This window comes from Phycodurus eques, chromosome 2, assembly GCF_024500275.1.
Source record: "Phycodurus eques isolate BA_2022a chromosome 2, UOR_Pequ_1.1, whole genome shotgun sequence".
NCBI lineage: Eukaryota > Metazoa > Chordata > Actinopteri > Syngnathiformes > Syngnathidae > Phycodurus > Phycodurus eques.
The window spans coordinates 19709187-19730883 of record NC_084526.1 but is presented as its reverse complement, the minus strand read 5'-3'; the positions used below and the strand labels follow the sequence as shown (position 1 = coordinate 19730883).

At 43.1% G+C, this 21697-nt stretch overlaps 1 protein-coding gene across 3 annotated transcripts in view; it reads right to left on the bottom strand.

Moving 5' to 3' along the window:
* Positions 1-21697, bottom strand: part of wtip (WT1 interacting protein) — a 57860-nt gene that overhangs the window by 7491 nt on the left and 28672 nt on the right. For 2 of the 3 annotated variants that reach the window (XM_061669235.1, XM_061669244.1), the window contains exons 3-5: positions 14319-14386; positions 3712-3774; positions 678-808 (exon numbers count right to left, since the gene is read on the bottom strand). In XM_061669235.1, coding sequence (XP_061525219.1) covers positions 678-808; positions 3712-3774; positions 14319-14386 — 262 coding nt within the window. Of the gene's footprint in view, positions 1-677; positions 809-2293; positions 2704-3711; positions 3775-14318; positions 14387-21697 lie in introns of those variants that run through there. The other variant, XM_061669255.1, reaches the window with a different exon arrangement.

Sequence of the window (21697 nt, the reverse complement as noted above, 5' to 3'; positions counted from 1 at the left end):
TCCTGCCTCTTCTGGAAAAAAGTGTTCACTACAGCCATTTGCATCCTTTTTCAAAGTCTACCACCATCTGTCCCTCCAAGTTCCTTTCCTGGATGCCGTACTTCTTCATCACTTCTTCGTCACCCCTATTTCCTTCACCAACATGTCCATTACAATCTGCACCAATCACGACTCTCTCTTTGTCTGGGATGCTCAGAAGTACATCTCGTTTCACACAAGTGAAAGCGATCGACAGTGTCAAAGGGGCTATAAATTGATTGAACCCCGCTCCTCACAGCTCCTCACAACTGTGAGGCGGACGCTCTAACCAGTCACCCACCATGCGGCCTATTCTACAGTATATCAGTGCTATTTATACATAACAGCTTAATGGAAACATTTCAGCTTTTGCAGCCAGCATGAGGGTGGCTTTCGATCTTAACTCTGAAGGTGAAACATTGTCGGGTTGACTTTATCCCCCCATTAGGTGTCAGGGCTAATTATACAGTATCGAAACACAGAACAAAGCCAGTGGGAAAGGGTTTCCTCTATTAGCCCCGATGGTGGAAAACTGCACGGTTGACTCTCCACTGCCCCCATTTTGGGTCCGTGATGTTTTTACCAAACAGCGGAAAAAAGTCACCAAATTAGCATATTTTTCCAGGCAATGTCAGTAGAGAGCAGACCGCTGTTCTTACGTGTGGTAGTCTTTGACACAGTAGATGTTGTTCTCCATGTCCACAGTGAAGGGCACCCCGTCTAGACCTTCTTTACACACCACACAGCGGAAGCAGCCTGGATGGTAGGACTTGCCCAGCGCCTGGAGGATCTTCACCATCACACAGGAAGCAGACAAGAGGTGGGTTAAGACTAGGCATGGGAATTGATCGATTTTTTTTTCTCCAATTCTATTTTCAGTACTGCTTAATGATTCGATTCTTTATCAATTCTCTTATTGATTCTCAAATTTGTAGTTTGGGGGAGAAAACATGTCCAGGGGACTTTAAAGAGACAAATAATTAAATAAAGAAAATAAAAGATGCCCAGTGGATTATATCCAGGTTTCTCACAATCATAAAAATATTATACTCAAAGAAAAACTATTAAGGTGCCACGGCGCAGGTTGTGTATGGAAGTTTCTACATTGTAAACCCACCCTGTGTATCTTGCAGCAAGCGTGTGACGTTATGTTCTTTTGCCCTCCCTGAACGTGCATTAAGCTGCCTAATGAGATGCCATTTGGAGCATAACAAAAAGAACTACACACATTGTATATTTAAATACAAGACACACTTTGTTTTAGAGATCGCGAGTTTAATGCTTACACTCAACGGAAAACGCTACTGACGAACTAGCTAAACTTATCATTCGACCACGGGAGAACCTTACCTTCAAAAAATAAATATTCACATACAAACGCAGATAGATAATATAACAATACTCTCGGGCATATAGTCTTCCTAATCTGTGAAAAACAAGTTTATTAAATTTTTTTTTTAGCTTACAGTAATCACGTGGCTCCATGCATGCATCGCATCACACTGCCCTAAGAGGCCAAGGCAAACTTCTGGTCGCAGTTTCTGCCAGGGCGGATTTTAGCATTCACCCAAAAGATTTGCATGCACTGTTTCCCAGAATGTGTTAAACTGGTGTCGTTTTTAGAAGTTTATACTTATTTCTTTTAGTCCTCTATAGTTACATTACTGCTGGTTTTGATGACAATCTGACACCCTTAATCAGAATGGTTAGTGATGAATTAATACAAATTGCAGGCCTAGAAATCTACAAATGTCAGCTAGTCCACAAGTTGCGTGCGCTACGTAACGTGTGCAATGACGTCATTATTCCAAATAGGATTGATACGAGAACAGCTTGAAAATTCAGCAAACGATTCCATGGAATTGTTAACTTTGGAACAGGTTTTCACTGATTCTCAGTTTTCGATTCCCATCCCTAGTTACAGTAGATTTTGGTCGACGAATGTGTGAACATAAAATTTAATCAAAAATGTTTATTTTCCATTAGGCTACTACATACACAAACAGATTACCGCCGTTTTTAACAGCATTTATATTAGCAACGTGACAAGTGGCAGCAATCTTTGTGAAATTTTCAAAACGAAAACATGGAATAAACACTTCAAACGCCTCTAAGATCCATCCATTTTTCTGAGCCGCTTTGCCTCACTAGGGTCGCGGGCATGCTGGAGCCTTTCCCAGCTATAATCGGGCAGGAGGCGGGGTACACCCTGAACTGGTTGCCAGCCAATCGCAGGGCACATAGAAACAAACAACCATTTTCACTCACAGTCACACCTACAGGCAATTTAGAGTTGTCAATTAACCTACCATGCATGTTTTTTGGGTTGTGGGAGGAAACCGGCGTGCTCGGAGAAAACCCACGCAGGCAAGGGGAGAACATGCAAACTCCGCACAGGCGGGGCCAGGGATTGAACCCCGGTCCTCAGAACTGTGAGGCAGACGCTCTAACCAGTCGGTCACCGTGCCGCCTACCTCTAAGATCCTTCATAACAAATGAATTCATGAAAAAAAACATTTCTAAAGTACATGCCAACAACTGTCAACACTCCTCATAAATGTTCCATTCGCACTACTTAACTCGAGTTTTTAGGGGAAGTGACGTCGTTTGAAATATCACAGTCATTTTTATGCATCAACTTGAAGAACCCCTTGAAATTTCGAGCTTGTTGGTGGATATTTTCACCTGAAACAATCAGAGAAGGGGTTCCCTGAGTAGCAGGCAAAACGAAAGGGTCAAGGAGATATGTTGAGAAATAATTAAGTCATACTGTTTTACTTTAATTGAATGCCAATTTTTGACCAGATTTTGTATAGGCGCTATAGCTACTTGACTTAAGCAGACAATATTCAAAAGTCACTAACTTATAAATTCAACCTTTTAATTAACTTTTTGTCAACTCAAGCACTTTTATAGTATTGCACAATGGTCCAGCCAGACATGACGTTAAAACAATTTATTTTCATGTCAAGTTATACTGTAGTCATTTGCACACACCGAACACTATTCGTTTTTAATCAATCTGAAATTTTACACTTATGTTTTAACATTGCATTTAACATAGATTAGTATTTATATATTTCAATGCATTAGTTTGTCCCTTCAATAATGCCCTGTCTCTCCTCCCTCCTCCTGAGTGTAATCTGTTGCGACATGCATTTGTTTGTCACATTCTAAAGAGTGGTACAGTAAACGCAGGGGTGTAATTGTTTCCCGTGTCCTCATTAATAGTTGTCTTACAAAAAATAGGTATATAACAACCTGTCCTGCTCCGTGTGTGTTGTTTGATCATGTCCAACCAAGCCCCTCTGTGGTCACTTACTAATATTACAGTTGATTGACTGCATATCAATACACCAACATTGCATAAGACCCTGTGATGTGACTATTGCGCACACGCACACTGCGATGATGTTGCTCAAACTATATTCTGTGAAGCCCTAGTTTTCACCCACCTTCTTTATTGTTGGTGCGCACACATAATTAGCCTAGTGTTACTCCTGCTTGACCTGAACGGAACCATGTACACAGAAAAGCCTACTACTCTAAATCCAGTTTTAACAATAATTAAAACTTGAAACGGTAACACTAGCAGTTTGAAATGTTATCACTCTTTTTCAGTAAACCATAAAAGCGTCTCATCCCTATTCCACTGTACTGGTGTCTTTGCTAATGTTGGATTGTGTAGATTACCATTTCCATGATGAGGTGGCCACACACGAAGCACTTATCAGCCGTCTGCTGGAAACCGGAGTACTGTGGAGAAGGTCAGAGGCAAGGCTTAGTATCGCAGTTAGTGATGCACCGAAATGAAAATTCTTAGCTGACACTGAAAACTTAAATTGAGGAAACCAAGGCCGAAAACCAAACCACCAAAAGAAATGATTCTGCAAATTTTTAGTAAAATTGCAGAGGGTCGCCGGTTGGTATCCCTATGTTGTCGTTGTGTCCCTTGCCAAGACACTTAAGCCATATTGCCAACAAATGAATGTGGTTGGATGTTTGGTGGTGGTCAGAGGGGCCGTAGGCGCAGAGTGGCAGCCATGCTTTCATCAGAGGCAACTGTGGCTACACAATTAGCTTACTAGCACCAGGGTATGACTGAGGAGTGAATGAATAATGTGAGTACAAGTGTAAAGCGTCTTTGAGTTCCTTGAAAAGCGCTGTACTGTATACTGTAAGACAAATGCATTATTAACCATCCATTTTCTGATCCGCTTATCCTCACTAGGGTCGCACGTGTGCTGGCCCAGCTGACTTTGGGCAAGAGGCAGAGTACATCCTGAACTGGTCACCAGCAAATCGCTGGACAAATATAGACAAACAACCATTCACACCCACATTCATAATTACAGACAATTTAGAGTCGTCAATTAGCCTTACCATGCATGTTTTTGGGATGTGGAAGGAAACCGGAGTACCCTAAGAAAACCCACGCAAACACGGGGAGAACATACAAACTCCACACAGGGAGGTCGCATTGGAACCCAGATGTACTCGCATTATCATTGGCTGTTCGTATTGTCTGTCAAAACGTATGAATGTAATCTATTGAAGTCTATAGAACAAGTCTTAAAAGTTTATCAAGGAAAAGTTATTTTGAGATACACTATATTGCCAAAAGTATTCACTCACCTGCCATGAGTCAGATATGAATTTAAGTGACATCCTATTCTTAATCCATAGGGTTTAATATGACATCGGTCACCCTCTGAAGTTATAACATCTTCAACTATTCTGGGAAGGTTTTCCAAAAGGTTTAGGAGTGTGTTTATGGGAGTTTATGACCATTTTTTTCAGAAGCGCAATTGTGAAATTACACACTAATGTTGGAAGAGAAGGCCTGGCTCTCAGTCTCGGCTCTAATTCTTCCAAAAGTGTTCTATAGGGCTAATGGTCACGATTGTGCAGGCCCAGTCAATTTCATCCACATCAAATTCTCTCATCTGTGTCTTTATGAAGCTTGGTTTGTGCACTGATGCACAGTCATGAATGAACAGGAAGGGCCATCTCCAAACTGTTCCCACAAAGATGGAAATATCCAAAACATTAGCCCTTGGGCTCCAGTGAAAGGAACTCTGTGAATGCTTGAGCATACCAAAAGATTTTGGACAGTCAAACAGTTCGGGGATTAGCCCTTACCTTTACAACATGTCTGTGCACCAGTGCACAAAGCAAGGTCCATAAAGACATAGATGAGAGAATTTGGTAGGGATGAACTTGACTGACCTGCACAGAGTCCTGCCCTCAACCCAATAGAACACCTTTGGGTGAGTGAACAGTGAGCCAGGCCTTCTCGTCCAGCATGCTCCAAGAAGAATGGGCAAAAATTCCCATAAACTCACTACTAAACCTTGTTGAAAGCCTTCCCATCAGAGTTGAAGCTGTTACAGCTGCAAAGGGGAGACCAACATCATATAAACTCAAATGAATTTAGAATGGGATATCACTTAAAATCATATGTGAGTCAAGGCAGGTGAATGAATACTTTTGGCATTCTAGTGTATGTACAGTATCTTTATCGTTTTATTGTCGCCCAGCCCTAATCTAGACATTCTGATGGACTGCCACTAAAATGCGAGACTGAGAGTCCCACGGAGCACTCCACCTCATCGTTGGTAGCCCCTCCGAGCTTTATTCAGAAAAGTACGTGCTGGCTGCGGTTTTTGCTTGCGTCACCACAACATCCTGTTTTGGCAAAAAAGGTATTTTGTTCAAAAACTGAAAATGCACTTTTGGGCCATTTTTGGACAAGGAAATTCAGTGATCCAATTTTCAGTGCATCCCTAATTCTTAATTTGGATTTTTTTTTGGGGGGGAACTATTTAGAACAGTTTATTTGTCACATAAACCGGGTTTACATATAGACTTTTTTGTCATTCCTATTGAAACCATTCTGATTAAAGATCTTTGGTCAACTGTTTAGTACATGTGACTGTGATCTATTCTGATCTGGTGTATACATGTGACACATGCTTAATCAGAACACCCGTTTTACAAATGTGTGACACGCACAGATTGATGTAAACGTCATGTCATTTATTGAGGCGGAGGTCAGTCATCTATTTATGTCATGAACGGAACAGATAGGACCCAAAAATGCACGACTCCAAAACAAATGGACAGTTTCAAAAAAGAGAGGTTTAATATACGGGCATAGATCGGTACACAGGCAGGCAATCCAAGAAAGGCAACAGTATCCAAAAACATGAGGCAAAGAGGCGAGGTCGATCATCGGAACAGGGTCAAGTCTTACTGTGAGTCTGTGACGTGGAAACAAGGAATGCTGGAACGCGACGACAAGGTACAACGAACTGGCGACGATAGGGAATGAGACACGAGGTTAAATACAAGGGGCAATTAGGGTGAACGAGGCACAGGTGGTGAAGATGCTCACAGGAGCAGGTGTGTGTGAAACAGGGGGGAGACAAAAACCGGAAAACACACCCAGTACCCCCCCTTAACGGCCGGCCCCAGGGCCCCTGGATGCGCAAAGTGGAAGTCCCGATTGAGCGAGTCATCCATGATAAACACAGACGGCACCCATGAACGTTCCTCAGGCACCGTAGCCCTCCCAGTCCACCAGATATTGAAACCCCATCCCCCTCCGATGAGATGACAACAGCCGCTTCACAGACTAGACAGGGCCTCCATCCACAAACCGGGGGGGAGGAGGGGGCCTGGAAGGCGGGACCAGAGGGGACTCCTGGGCTGGCTTGAGTAGGCTGACGTGAAAAGCAGGGTGGACCCGCATCGACCTTGGGAGCCTAAGCTTCATGGTGACAGGGTTGATGATCTTTGTGATGGGGAAGGGCCCAATGAACCTGGGAGCGAGCTTCTTGGACTCCACCCGGAGTGGAATTTGTTTGGTCGAGAGCCAAACTCGCTGACCCACTTTGTAGTTCGGGGCCGGTGTCCTCCGATGGTCAGCAGCGGCTTTGTAGGACCGTCCCTGGCGCAGCAGCATCTGGCGGGCTCGCTCCCAGGTCCTCCTGCAGCGTCTCACCAAGGTCAATGCCGCTATGGCAGGAAACAGAGATGGTTGGTAACCATGCACAACGTGAAAAGGTGATAGACCAGTGGATGTGGAGGGGAGGGAATTGTGGGAGAATTCGACCCAAACCAGTTTCTGAGACCAGGATCGCGGCTCCTGTGAAGCGAGACATCGGAGCCCAGTCTCCAGGTCCTGGTTCAGCCTCTCGGTTTGGCCGTTGGTTTCAGGGTGAAACCCAGATGACAGACTGACGGTAGCACCTATGAGATTGCAAAACTCCTTCCAAAATTGCGAAATGAATTGGGGACCCCTGTCAGACACCACATTCTTGGGGAAACCATGGAATTTGAATACCTGATTGATCATTAACTCTGCAGTATCTTTAGCTGAGGGGAGTTTTGGGAGTGCAATGAAGTGAGCCATTTTAGAGAACCTGTCAACAACGGTGAGAATTGTGGTATTTCCTTTCGAGGCCGGTAATCCTGTCACAAAGTCTACAGAAATGTCTGACCAAGGACGTTGTGGTATTGGCAGGGGTCGCAACTCCCCAGAAGGACGTTGACGAGAGGGTTTGTTAGCAGCACATACCTGGCAAGCATTGACGTAATCGATAACATCCCTGCTAACATTAGGGCACCAAAAGACCACTGATTGAGTCTTGGCAATGCCTGGGTGACATACAGTTCGGTTCGTGTGAGCCCAGTGGATGACTCTTCCCCTTAAGGTCGGAACCACAAAAAGCCTGTTTTCAGGGCAATCGTCAGGGCTAAGAGTGTTTTTCAGAGCCCCTTTAACCGCAGTTTCAATGTCCCAAACAAAAGCGGAAATGAAACATGACTTGGGCAAAATAGTCTTAGGGTCGGACAAAGAATTATCTTCGGAGAAAATACGTGACAAAGCATCTGGCTTACCATTTTTAGAACCAGGTCGGTAGGATAACATGAAATTAAATCTAGTGAAGAACAGAGCCCATCTAGTCTGCCTCGCATTTAATCTTTTAGTAGATTTAATATACATAAGGTTCTTGTGTTCTGTCCATACTAAAAACGGAGTGTGTGCCCCCTCTAGCCAGTGCCTCCACTCCATCAAAGCCACCTTGACTGCCAGCAGTTCAGTCACCAATGTCATAATTTTTCTCAGCTGGGGTCAGTCTTTTGGAGAGAAAAGCACAAGGATGTAATTTATCATCCTTGAGAGATTTCTGGGAGAGCACTGCTCCTATTCCGGCATCAGACGCATCGACTTCTACCACAAACTGCTGTTTGAGATCTGGCAAAGTAAGGATGGGAGCGGAGGTAAAGCTCGATTTAAGTTTTTGAAAAGCTGCCTGACAAAGCGGGTTCCATACAAAAGGTTTGTGTGGCGAGGTAAGATCATGCAAAGGAGAGGCTATAGAACTGAAATTTCTGATGAATTTTCTGTAGAAGTTTGCGAACCCTAAGAACCTTTGTACATCTTTGCGTGACGTGGAGTAGGCCAATTAATAACGGCATCGACTTTGCATGGGTCCATTTTGACTTCACCTTGAGCCAGGACGAAACCCAGAAAAGAACCGGACGCCTTGTGGAACTCACATTTCTCAGCCTTGACATATAGTTGATTCTGCAGTAACCGCTACAATACAGAGCGGACATGAATAATGTGAGTCTCCTCATCCGGGGAGAATATCAAAATGTCGTCCAAATAGACAAAAACAAACATTCAACATGTCACGCAGGACATCATTGACAAGGTTTTGGAAAACTGCTGGAGTGTTAGTAAGTCCAAAAGGCATTACCAAATACTCATAATGTCCCGTTGGTGTGTTGAATGCTGTTTTCCATTCATCCCCCTCCCTTATCCTGATGAGATGATACGCATTTCTTAAGTCCAGTTTGGTGAAAATCTTGGCTCCCTCCAGGAACTCAAAGGCGGTGGAGATGAGAGGAAGAGGGTACCTGTTTTTTACAGTTATCTCGTTGAGACCCCGGTAATCGATACAGGGTCGCAGGGTCTTGTCCTTATTGTCCACAAAGAAAAATCCTGCTCCCGCAGGGAATGAAGATGGGCGAATGATCGCGGCTTCCAGTGATTCTTCCGCGTACTCCTTCATGCCCTTGTGTTCCGGCCCTGAAAGAGAGAACAACCTCCCTCGTGGGGGTGTGGTTCCAGGCAGCAAGTCAACAGCACAATCATAAGGAAGGGATTTGGCCTTGGAAAAAACGTCTTTAATATCCTGGTAACAGGTGGGCACTTGAGACAAATCAGGATCCCCAGATGGGGTCTGTGGATTGTCCTTAGAAACATAGCCCTGAACACAACATGGCGGCTTGAAACAGTTCCGGGCACAATTGCTGCCCCATGACAAAACCTGCCCAGAGGACCAGTCAATGTGGGGGTTATGTAATTTCAACCATGGGTTCCCTAAGATAGGGTCATGATTCATGGCGTCAAAAACATGAAAACTAATGCATTCCGAGTGAGAATCAGGAAATGTCAATGTGAGTGTTTGGGTGCGGTGAGTGATCTTGCCCATAAAACAGCCGTCTGCAGCATAGGTGTTGCGGTGGCATTTTATTTGAAAGGTTCTAAGGTGCATACGTCTAACGAGGAGGGAGTTAAGTAAGTTAGCGTCAGAACCAGAGTCAATTAATACAGGTGTATGAATTTCTTGATCAGGAGAGCATAGTGTCACTTTAGGAAGAACCCGTGTAGGGTCTTCCTTAATGAAATTCAGAATCACCTCTCCTGTGCCCTTGCTACCGGCACCGACAACTTTGACGTGACAGTTGCTCACGGAATGACCCAACTGACCGCAGTAGAAGCACCGCCCTTCCCTCAGCCGGCGTTGACGTTCCTCAGGGGAGAGACGGAACCTGCATGGGTTCATCCGTCGGGACGCTAGCCAGTGGGTTGAGACTGGAAACAGGGGATCTGCCTTGGTTTGGCTGGTCACCAAGGCTCGTCCTCCAAGTGCGCGGTGACGCAGCCCTCCGCCGATCTCCATCCAGCTCGCGATCCAAAAGCCTCTTGTCAATTTTTACGGCGAGAGCGATGAGAGTGTCCAAGTCGGTCGGCAGGTCTAGCGGGACTAAATGATCCTTGACGGCGGGGGATAGTCCTTGAAAAAAGGCATCGAGTAGCGCCCGATTATTCCAATGACTCTCAGCTGCTAGAATGGAAACTCAATCGCGTAATCTGACACCCTGCGCTTGCCTTGTTGTAAGGTGACAAGGGAGCGAGCTGCCTCACGATCTGGTGTGGAAAATTGAAAAATTTGCTCCATAGTCTTTACGAAAAAAGCCCATTAATGACACGCGGCGGAATTGTGGCTCCATTCAGCAGTAGCCCACGCCTCCGCACGACCAGTCAGGTGGGAAATGACGAAAGCGATTTTTGCCCGCTCGGAGGGGATAAGCTCAAAGTGAAGTTCGCACTGCGTGATGAACGGCTTAATATTCCCAGAATCTCCAGAGAACCTCTCCGGTCGAGAGAGCTGTGGGCAGACAGCAGCGGAGGTGGCAGGTGGCTGCATGGTGACTGCTTCACATGGAAATGTTGGTACCGTGGCGGTATCGGGTGTGGTGCCAACTGGTTCCTTCTCTTGAATAATTTTCATAAGAATTTCAAACCGCGAGGCCACCTGTCTCATCATATTGTCCTGATGCCTTGACAGTCCCTCTAGATGAAGTTGGAGGGCAGCAAGCTGCTCATCCTGCTTCGAGAGGCGTTGACCCTGCACTTGAAGGGCTTTGCGCACCGGGTCTGAGTCTGCTGGGTCCATTTTATGGCCAGTTCGTTCTGTCATGAACGGAACAGAGGATAGGACCCAAAAATGCACGACTCCAAAACAAATGGACAGTTTCCAAAAAGAGAGGTTTAATATACGGGGCATAGGTCGGTAAACAGGCAGGCAATCCAAGAAAGGCAACAGTATTCAAAAACATGAGGCAAAGAGGCGAGGTCGATCATCGGAACAGGGTCAAGTCTTACTGTGAGTCTGTGACGTGGCAACAAGGTATGCTGGAACGCGACGACAAGGTATAACGAACTGGCGACGAGAGGGAATGAGACACGAGGTTAAATACAAGAGATAATTAGGGTAAAAGAGGCACAGGTGGTGAAGATGCTCACAGGAGCAGGTGTGTGTGAAACAGGGGGAAGACAAAAACCGGAACACACAGCCATGACAATTTAGCACAGAAGTTGCGATTGCTTTTACGCTTTTATTAAAACACCAACTTGATAAGAATAAGTTACAAGTAGCTAAAACATCTCCATCACAGACCAGTTCAGGTAGGAAACCACCATGTTTTCACGTGCATAAACGATGATGTCACCGTGCATATACGTCAAGACATAGCATATGCAGACAGAGCACAGTCCGATAGCATTCCAATTCACGGGTTTACATGACGAATATTTTAGGGATGCACGATAACCGTTTCTTTTCCACTGATACAGATAACCGAATATCCTTTTTTTCATGGTTTATATCAGGAGTAGCGGCACGGTGGACGACTGGTTAGAGCGTCAGCCTCACAGTTCTGAGTACCCGGGTTCAATCCCCGGCCCCGACTGTGTGGAGTTTGCATGATCTCCCCGTGCCTGCGTGGGTTTTCTCCGGGCACTCCGTTTTCCTCCCACATCCCAAAAACATGCATTAATTGGAGACTCTAAATTGCCCGTAGACATGACTGTGAGTGTGAATGGTTGTTTGTTTCTATGTGCCCTGCGATTTGCTGGCAACCAGTTCAGGGTGTACCCCGCCTCCTGCCCGGTGACAGCTGGGATAGGCTCCAGCACGCCCGCGACCCTAGTGAGGAGAAGCGGCTCAGAAAATAGATGGATGGATATATCAGGAGTCGTCATCGATTTCCGTAATGACGGATGTAGCACCAAACTGTATTTACTGACATTGGTTTTCTGAAGTGTTCCTGAGCCCATGTGGTGATATCCTTTACACAATGATGTCGATTTTTGATGCAGAACCGCCTGAGGAATCGAAGGTCATGGGCATTCAATGTTGGTTTTCGGCCTTGCCGCTTACATGCAGTGATTTCTCCAGATTCTCTGAACCTTTTGATAATATTATGGAATGTAGATGATGAAATCCCTACATTCCTTGTAATTGTATGTTGAGGAACATTTTCCTTAAACTTTTCGACTATTTTATCACGCACTTGTTCACAAAGAGGTCAACCTCGCCCCATCTCTGCTTGTGAATGACTGAGCAATTCAGGGAAGCTCCTCTTATACCCAAACATGGCACCCACCAGTTCCCAATTAGCCTGTTCACCTGTGGGATGTTGCAAACAGATGTTTGATGAGCATTCCTCAACTTTGTCAGGCTTTTTTGCCACCTGTCCCAGCTTTTTTGGAACGTGTTGCAGCCATAAAATTATAAGTTAATGATTATTTTCTAAAAACAATAAAGTTTATCAGTTTGAACATTAAATATCTTGTCTTTGTAGTGTATTCAATTAAATATAGGTTGAACATGATTTGCAAATCCTTGTATTATGTTTTTATTTATGTTTAACACAACGTCCCAACTTCATTGGAATTGGGGTTGTACAATTAAAATAGTATGAGGCGGTATGGTGAACGACTGGTTACCAAAGCTAACTCACAGTTCTGAGGACCTGGGTTCAAATCTGGCCTTTCCTGTGTGGAGTTTGCATGTTCTCCCCGTGCCTATGTGGGTTTTCTCTGGGTACTCCAGTTTCCTCCCACATCCCAAAAACATGTATGGTAGGTTAATTGAAGATTCCAAATTGCCTTAAGGTATGAATGTGAATGTGAATGTGAATGGTTGTTTGTTTCTATGTGCCCTGCGGTTGGCTGGTGACCAGTTCAGGGTGTAGCCCGCCTCTCGCCCAACGATAGCCCAGCACACCCTCGACCCTAGTAAGGATAAGCAGTACGGAAAATGGATGGATAAAATAGTACGATACTAATATCATCATTTATTATCATATGTATACAACATATGTAATATAATAAGAATAAAATAATGCCTTTTTACTGTCACGATACAGAAGTACAATGAGATTGAGATGTGATGTATAAATTTACTTTGTTATTGTGCAATCAATACTATACAGGGCTCTCGACTAACTTTTTGCAACGGTTGCACTGGTGCGCCTAACTTTTTTTCTTGGGTGCACCATGACCAAAAGTAAGGTGCACCCAAATTTTCAACTGTCAGCTTGAGCTGCTAACCAAGTCTGCTGCTTCGTAGGCCGCTGGGTCTTGCCGAGAGCTGTGCTCAGAAGGACGTAAGTGGTGGCGAGTTCATAGGAACTAACTCAAAGTCAATGGAGGATCGTAATTTCAGCAAGTCCTGGCGATCATATGCTAATTTACTGTGCACATTATTGACTATTTTTGGTGTCATAGGCGAATAATTTTGGCCAAAACATTCATGACTTTCAGGAGCCAAATCAGCAGCAGCCGCTGTCGACCAGCACTCCACTGCATGAGGCTGTTCTTGTTGTCAGTCCAGTTTTTTTCGATATCGGACCTATCGGTGTGAAGCCATTTTGTTTCCCAATATCGGCCCAACAATTATCGGTACCGATAGTTATTCAATTTACTTCTGAATGGTTTGGCAAAAGGAATATTTCCCCCCTGCAAATCCTAATGAAATTTCATTCATATTCCATCTGTTTATGCCAGTTGAGGTGTTTATTTGGAGCATTTTCATTTGGTTTGGTCGATCAACCTGATTCTAGTTGAAATACAAGGCATCATGGAAACCCGTCTACAGTGGGCCGGATTCAACGATCTGGAGGGGCCGTATGTAGCCCACCCCTGGGATAAAGATGTTCACAACCTTCGTAAAACATTTGCAAATGTGTGTGCATCTCCACACTCTGGATGGACCATCTGTCATCCCCCTCCTCAAAGAGGAAGCTAATTAACCTCCTTAAGGGAGGGTAAAGAATGTTTTTTTAAAAAAAGAAAATAATATTTCACCAATTTCCCCGCGTGACACCATTTTGTGTAAGGCTGGAAGATGACGGTGTAAGGGAATGCCAGAAAGGCAGTCCACCTTGACAATATATACTGTATTTAAAGCCTCTTTCACACTGCCCATTAAAGTTGTTTTTTGTTGTTGTCCCTGTTTTGCATGAAAGGTAATAACACAGAGTGGGGGGGTTGAAGTCGACGTGTGAAATTCCCAGCTTCCGAATTTACAAATGTCTTTTACAGGCAGTGGGTAAGGGGTCCAAAGGGACCTCACTCCCCCACCCCCCTTCTTTGTTGGTGCCGTTTACAAAGAACAGAGAAACAAAAAGCTGACTTGGTACAACTGACTTACCAAAAAGTCCTCTTCACAGTAGACCTTCCCATTGACATTATAGAAGGCTTTCCCTCGTAATCTTCTCCCTAGAAAAAAACAACATGAACATCAAATGCACATTCATGCGTGAGACCTCAGCTAGCCCTAAAGGATTAACTCTGGGTGTGTGTACGTGTGTTCTGCTTTTTCTTTGGCTTTTAGTGATGAGACTCCACATCGTACTCTTTACGATAGCCTCTTTCATACAGAGATCCTGCAAAAGTGGCACAGCTGAGCCATAAGACAATATGCAGTGAGGATTACATTTTTGCATAGTTTCCCTACTTTAAGGCTCAAGATCATCAAACAAATGTAAATAGACAAATATAACCCAAGTGAACTTAAAATACTCATTTTAAATGGTGATTTCATTTATTAAAGAAAAAATACTCAAAGTTGCCTGGCCCTGTGTGAAAAAGTAATTACCCCCCTTTGTTAAACATAACTTAATTGTGGTTAATCACAACTTTTGGTTAATTTTCATTGATCATGCCCAAGCCTGATTACCTCCAGACCTGTTCAAAATTAAATTACCTAAACAGAACCTGTCTGACAAAATCAAGTCAGTCACAAGTTCTAAAAAAGCTGCAACAAAATGGCACGATCTAAACAAATTCTAGAACAGTAAAGAAATAAAGTAATTGACATATACTGTATCACTCTGGAAAGGGTTAAAAAGTCATTTCTAAAGCTTTAGGATTCCAACGAACCATAGGGAGAACCTCCATCCATCCATCCATTTTCTGAGCCGCTTATCCTCACAAGGGTCGCGGGAGTGCTGGAGCCTATCCCAGCTATCAACGGGCAGGAGGCGGGGTCCACCCTGAACTGGTTGCCAGCCAATCGCAGGGCACATATAAACAAACAACCATTCACACATACATTCACACCTACGGGCAATTTAGAGTCTTCAATTAACCTACCATGCATGTTTTTTGGGATGTGGGAGGAAATCGGAGTGCCCGGAGAAAACCTACGCAGGCACGGGGAGTACATGCAAAGTCCACACAGTCGAGGACGGGGATTGAGCCCTGGTCCTCAGAACTGTGAGGCAGACGCTCTAACCAGTTGTCTACCGTGACGCCAGGGAGAACCTCAAATGGAGAAATTATGGTACAGTGGTGAACCTTCCCAGGAGTGGCTGGCCTACAAGGATTACCCCAAGAGAACAGCAATGACCCATCCAGGTGGCCACAAAGGAACTCAGGACAACTTCTAAAGAACTGAAGGCCTCTCTTGCCTCAGTTAAGGTCAGTGTTCATGACACAACATTAAGGAAGTGACTCGGCAAAAATGGCATCGTTCCAAGGCTAAAATCACTGCTTACCAAAAAGAACGTAAAGGCTCGTCTTACTTTTCTAAAAAACATCTGAATGATTCCCAAGACTTTTGGGAGAATATTATATGGACTGACGAGATGAAAGTTGAGCTTTCTAGAAGGTGTGTGTCTCGTGGTGGTGGTAGTGTGATGGCCTTGGGCTACATGGCTCCTTCAGGACCTGGACAACTTGCTGTGATTGATGAAACCATGAATTCTGCTCTTCAACAGAAAATCCTGAAGGAAAATGTTCAGCCATTAGTTCGTGACCTCAAGCTGAAGCACACTTCTGTGCTTCATTATCTGCAACAGGATAACCATCCAAAACACACAAGCAAGTCAACTTCTGAATTGCTTCAAAAAACAAAAGGAAGGTTTTGGAGTGACCAAGTCAATGTCCGGACTTGAATCTGATTAAAATGCAGCTGTATGACCTTAAAAAGGCCGTGCATGCTCAAAAACCCTCAATTTTTGCGGAATTAAAACAATTCTGGAAGGAAGAGTGGGCCAAAATATCTCCTCAGAGATGTGAAAGACTTATTACCAGTTATACAAAACGCTTGATTTCAGTTGTTGCTGTTGGGGATGGCCCAACCAATTATTATGTTTAGGGGGCCATTACTTTTTCACACCGGGCCAGGTAACTGAATAGGTTTTTTTTTCCTTAAGAAATGAAATCACCATTTACAAACGGCATTTTAAGTTCACTCGGTTATATTTGTCTGAAATTTACATTTGTTTGATGATCTTAAACATTAAAGTGGGGAAAATATGCAAAAATATAAGAATTTGAGAAGGGGTCAATACTTTTTAACGGCACCATAGATAGATAGATAAATAGATAGATAGATAGATAGCCAGACAGACAGATAGACAGACAGACAGACAGACAGATACTATAGCCAGACAGACAGATAGACAGACAGACAGACAGACAGATACTGTAGGTAAATAGTGGTGGAACGATTCATTCATTATATCGATGTATCACTTTATGTTACTACGATCCAATTGCAACTGGATCGATCTGTGCTCGGCAAGTTAGTATTCCGGAAGTAAATTTATTGATTTAAATCATTTTAAAAGGTAAACGATTCCTAGTATCGATTGTATCGAGTATCGAGGAAAAAACTCAAGCACGGCAAGCTTTATATGGAGGTGTATGTGTGTTGCATTTCCAAGAAAAATGCTTGTAGTTCCTTGAACTTTGCTTGATTTTTTCAGTTAGCACAGGGCAGTTAGCACTGTCAAGGCTACTTTCTTGTTGGTCTCTTTTCTTCCTCACATCTAGTCACTCTTTTGCACAGTGCCCCTAGTGGTTGGATGAGACACCACAGTATGTATGTGCTGTTTCTTTTTTAATCACTTATTGAAGTTTAAGCCCTCCGTCTGTCTGGTAGATGGCAGATGAAAAGGAGACTAGTGAGAAATTATCATGAAGGATGTGTGTGTGTGTGTGTGTGTGTGTGTGTGTGTGTGTGTGTGTGTGTGTGTGTGACTTGTGGCAAATCGCCGTGCACTTTGAAGCCTTTCAAGCTGGTTAGCTGAGCTAATGTTAAAACTGTGGTTAAAACCCCTTTGCTTCTGATATAATCATTTGCAAGTTTCCCAGAGTTGCATATGTAGGGTTTGAACTGATAAAATTCATTATTCTTCAAGAAAAACTAATGTACATATGCAAAAAAAAAAGTCACCTGTTTCAACTGGCATAAGGATGAGTAGGTGATCGAAGATTTTATTTTTATTTGATGAAATGTTCCCCTCCTGTTGTCCTTCGGGTAAGGAACGAAGAAGGAAGTACAGGGAGGATGAAGGAAGGAAGGAAAGGAGGGACGGAGGAAGGGATGAGGAAAGCAGGGGGGAAAGAAGGAAGGAGGGAGGAAGAAAAAAGAGGGAGGGGGAAAAGGCATGGAAGGAGCGGAAGAATGAAGGTAGGAAAGAAAGAAGGGAGGGAGGAGGGAACAGTCAAAACAGAATGGGTCATTTTGACCTAGTTGGACAATGTGAAGGTTAAGTGGATGAATCCATCCATCCATTTTCTGAACCGCTTCTCCTCACAAGGGTCGCGGGAGTGCTGGAGCCTATCCCAGCTATCTTCGGGCAGGAGGCGGGGTACACCCTGAACTGGTTGCCAGACAATCGCAGGGCCACACATAAACAACCATCCGCACTCACATTCACACCTATGAGCAATTTAGAGTCTTCAATTAACCTATCATTCTTGTTTTGGGGATGTGGGAGGAAACCGGAGATTCCAGAGAAAACCCACGCAGGGCCGAGCATTGAACTCAGGTCTTCAGAACTGTGTGGCAGACGGTCTAACCAGTCGTCCACCGTGCCGCCAGCGGATAAATCATTATTAGAAATGTCCACTTGAGTCATAGGAATCTATGTTGACATATGGTGAGATTCTGTCATGCAGTATTTTAAAAGCTTTGTCGAAGTGTTGCCCACTTCACGTGAAGCGCAGAACTGGTGTTTTAACAGTTAGTCTCCATTGATGGTGAAATTTCTTTACTTTTAACTGCTCGTTCATTATAGTTATGCCCATGTAAAACTTCAGTGTCTGGGTACACAGCCAATCATTTGTAGCACTATTCTATGTACGAGTGGTTAAGTTCGGCTCAGGGTCTGTGCATGGTGTTACTATATGTACACATTTTTTTTCACATACTTTGTTTTTCTTCATTGGTTCTGGACTTCAATATTAACATCTGTGCTGTGGCGCTCAAAGCACCCAAAAGAAAAATAAACCGTCAATATTTTTTGGGCCAAAATTGACCCGATTACCCATGACGTTCTGAAATGCACTTGAGGCACTGTTAAACAAAATAAATAAGATTTCAGATAAAATTCAGTTGTGCTTTGTTTGTTTTTTTCCAAATCTACTTATTGAGCATTTTCCAAATCTAATTACAGCAACATACATTTTCCTTTATTCATATAGGTAAATTTTTAACTCACTGGAGTAAGAATTGTATGATTATTCAACAGGAATATCTGTGTTTGGTGAAGTCAGAAATACATGGCATTGAAACCAGAATTTTTTCGTTAACCTTACAGGATTATCCTAATTAGGTCAACAAAAGAATCCAAGTTGACAGAAATTGTGTCATAACTTGTAAACCTTAGTTAAGTCAACAACTGTAGGTAAAAGTTGAGAACACTCAAAAATCTCTTGCATCAAGTTACCATGATATTTTACGTTTTGTCCTAATTAGGTCAACAAAATAATCCAAGTTGACAGAAATTGTGTCATAACTTGTAAACCTTAGTTAAGTCAACAACTGTAGGTAAAAGTTGAGAACACTCAAAAATCTCTTGCATCAAGTTACCATGATATTTTACGTTTTGTCAAGGTTTTTTTTTTTTTTTTTTTTTTACAGTGCAGTAACCTACACTCAGCCCTGTGAGATAAAGGTTCATGCGGAAATGTTGTATGTATGGTATTTGTAATAAATCTTTTTAAGTCAAATAGAAGCACATCAGCTTATCAAAGAGGATATCAAAAACTTTTGAGTCCTTTTTGATGACTCTATTTATTATTTTAATGAACAGGAGAGGACACGCACACTGAAAAAAAATCATACAATTTTTTTAGGAGAAGAGGGGTAGATTATGCCATTTTAACACATTTTAATCATGTGCAACCGATGTACATGTTCAAATTAAGGAAATTCAAAATACTCTTTTTATCAGTGCAGTCGCAGCCACGTGCTACATGTTCGGAGGATTTGTCCACCGTCCCTGCCGTCTCCTCCGGCATCCTCAGGGTATCCGACGCAATTACGCTCCAACAATCGGGTGATGCTGCATCCGTGCAGACTGACAAAAAGAGTCCTCTGAATTTACTTAATTTGAACGTACATCGTTTGCACGTGATTGAAATGTGTTAAAATTACATCATTTACCCCACTTCTCGTAAAAGAACAAAATCATTTTAACACATTTTAATCATGTGCAACCAATGTACATGTTCAAATTAAGTACATTCAAAGGACTTTTTTTCAGTGCATGTGCTGGAGTCACGAAGCGATTGTGAGGGCAATAGGCGGCATAAATGATCGCCTCGATCAATTAATAGGTGTCCTCAAAAATATCAGTGGTTCATTAAATACACTGGTAAACAAATTCTGAGTCCTTGCCTCAATTACATTGTTGAAATCAAATGTTGCCGGGCATTAATTGTTCATCAGTGCTAATTGTTCATGTGTCTCATGTGCAGATTTATGATAACAGTTTTCCAGCATCACCTCTAAGTGTCGCCAAAGCACCGAAAACTGTAGAAACGTGCGTACGCCAGCCATGCAGTTGGCGTGAGGCACCGCACATTTCCACGGTCATTTCAATCTTGATACATCTGACCTTTGTCGTGAAAAAGAACGTACGCAACATTTTTGTGCGTACGCACCTTTTGTACATTTACTGTATTTAGCTATTTATTATTAACACCATACCTAAAGGACTTCCCTCATGAAAACCTTCATTTCGTTCATTTCTAACCATTACTATTTAACTGTTAGGAACAGGGATTCTCAAACTTTGGGTCCAGCTAGGGACGCCTGTTACAATGGAGACATTGTTGCAAGGACCCCGTCATAATTCTAACACCAATAAACATCTCTTTTCTAGGGGGAAAAAAATGGCCCAAGAAGTGAAATCATAGCTGAAATAAAATAACAATAAGTTTTCACCTTGGTTTTATTGCAAAGGCAATGCAATCAATCAATCAACTTTTATTCAGCAGACTAATAGTCCATGAGAAAACACATACAGTACGGTACACAATAAGACACATACTGTAAAAGGGAAGTACATCAGCAAATTCTTTATTTCTAATGACCATAATTAGTTTTTACCCGATTCCCCTCCAAGAAACTACAAGAATCTAAGAAATGTCACCTGCACTGTCCAGTATGCAGGTATTATTTCAAATTCATTCATTCATCTTCCGTTCCGCTTATCCTCACTAGAGTCGCGGGCGTGCTGGAGCCTATCCCAGCTATCTCCGGGCGAGAGGCTGGGTACACCCTGAACTGGTCGCCAGCGAATCGCAGGGCGCATATAAACAAACAACCATTCACACTCACATTCACACCTACGGGCAATTTAAAGTCTTCAATTAACCTACCCTGCATGTTTTTGGGAGAAAACCGGAGTACCCAGAGAAAACCCACGCAGGCACGGGGAGAACATGCAAACTCCACACAGGCGGGGTCGGGAATTGAACCCCGGTCCCCAGAACTGTGAGGCAGCTGTGCTAACCGGTCTTTCACCGTGCCGCCTTAGTTCACACTCATGCTGGATGAATTTTTGGATAAAAAAAGGTTACTGAATTGATTTCCAACCAAGGAATCAATTCAGGTCGTATCATTCTAAATGAACCAATATCGTCCTTGAAATGTATCGGCAACCGAATCGAATCATTGCAAAAACAATTCGTTACACCCCGCGTGGATGGACGGGCGGACGGACAGACAGGCAGACAGACAGACAGATAAATACAGGAGATAATTTTTTAATCAATATTGTAATCACAATTATTAATGATGATTATTACTCATGTTAGGAAAAAATATTTATTTTTATTGCACTACTTTTGAACAAAGAATATGTAAACAGTTTTCAGTGCAAAATGAATCTTTAAATAAGAATAAATGATAGATAGTATTTTATTTATTTTATTTATTTATTTTATTTATTTATTTTTTAAATGGACCCAAAACAATTCTACTTTACCAAGGGCTAACTAAATAAAAATGCTGTTACAAAGTACAGTCACAAACTTAATGAAAGCAAATGCAGTTTATGCATAAAATGCAGTAACATTAGCCTGCAAGCACCAACTTTTCATGTATATGTACACATATGTTTACACACAATGTGAATTTGCTTCATTCGCGCCACGCGTCGGAGAGAACAGGAGCGGCTTCCCCTGGTAAATACCAACACAATTTCTTTGTGCGTGTGTGTGTGTGTGTGTGTATGTGTGTGTGTGTGTGTGTGTGTGTGCACGCACACGCATGCATGCGTGTGAGTG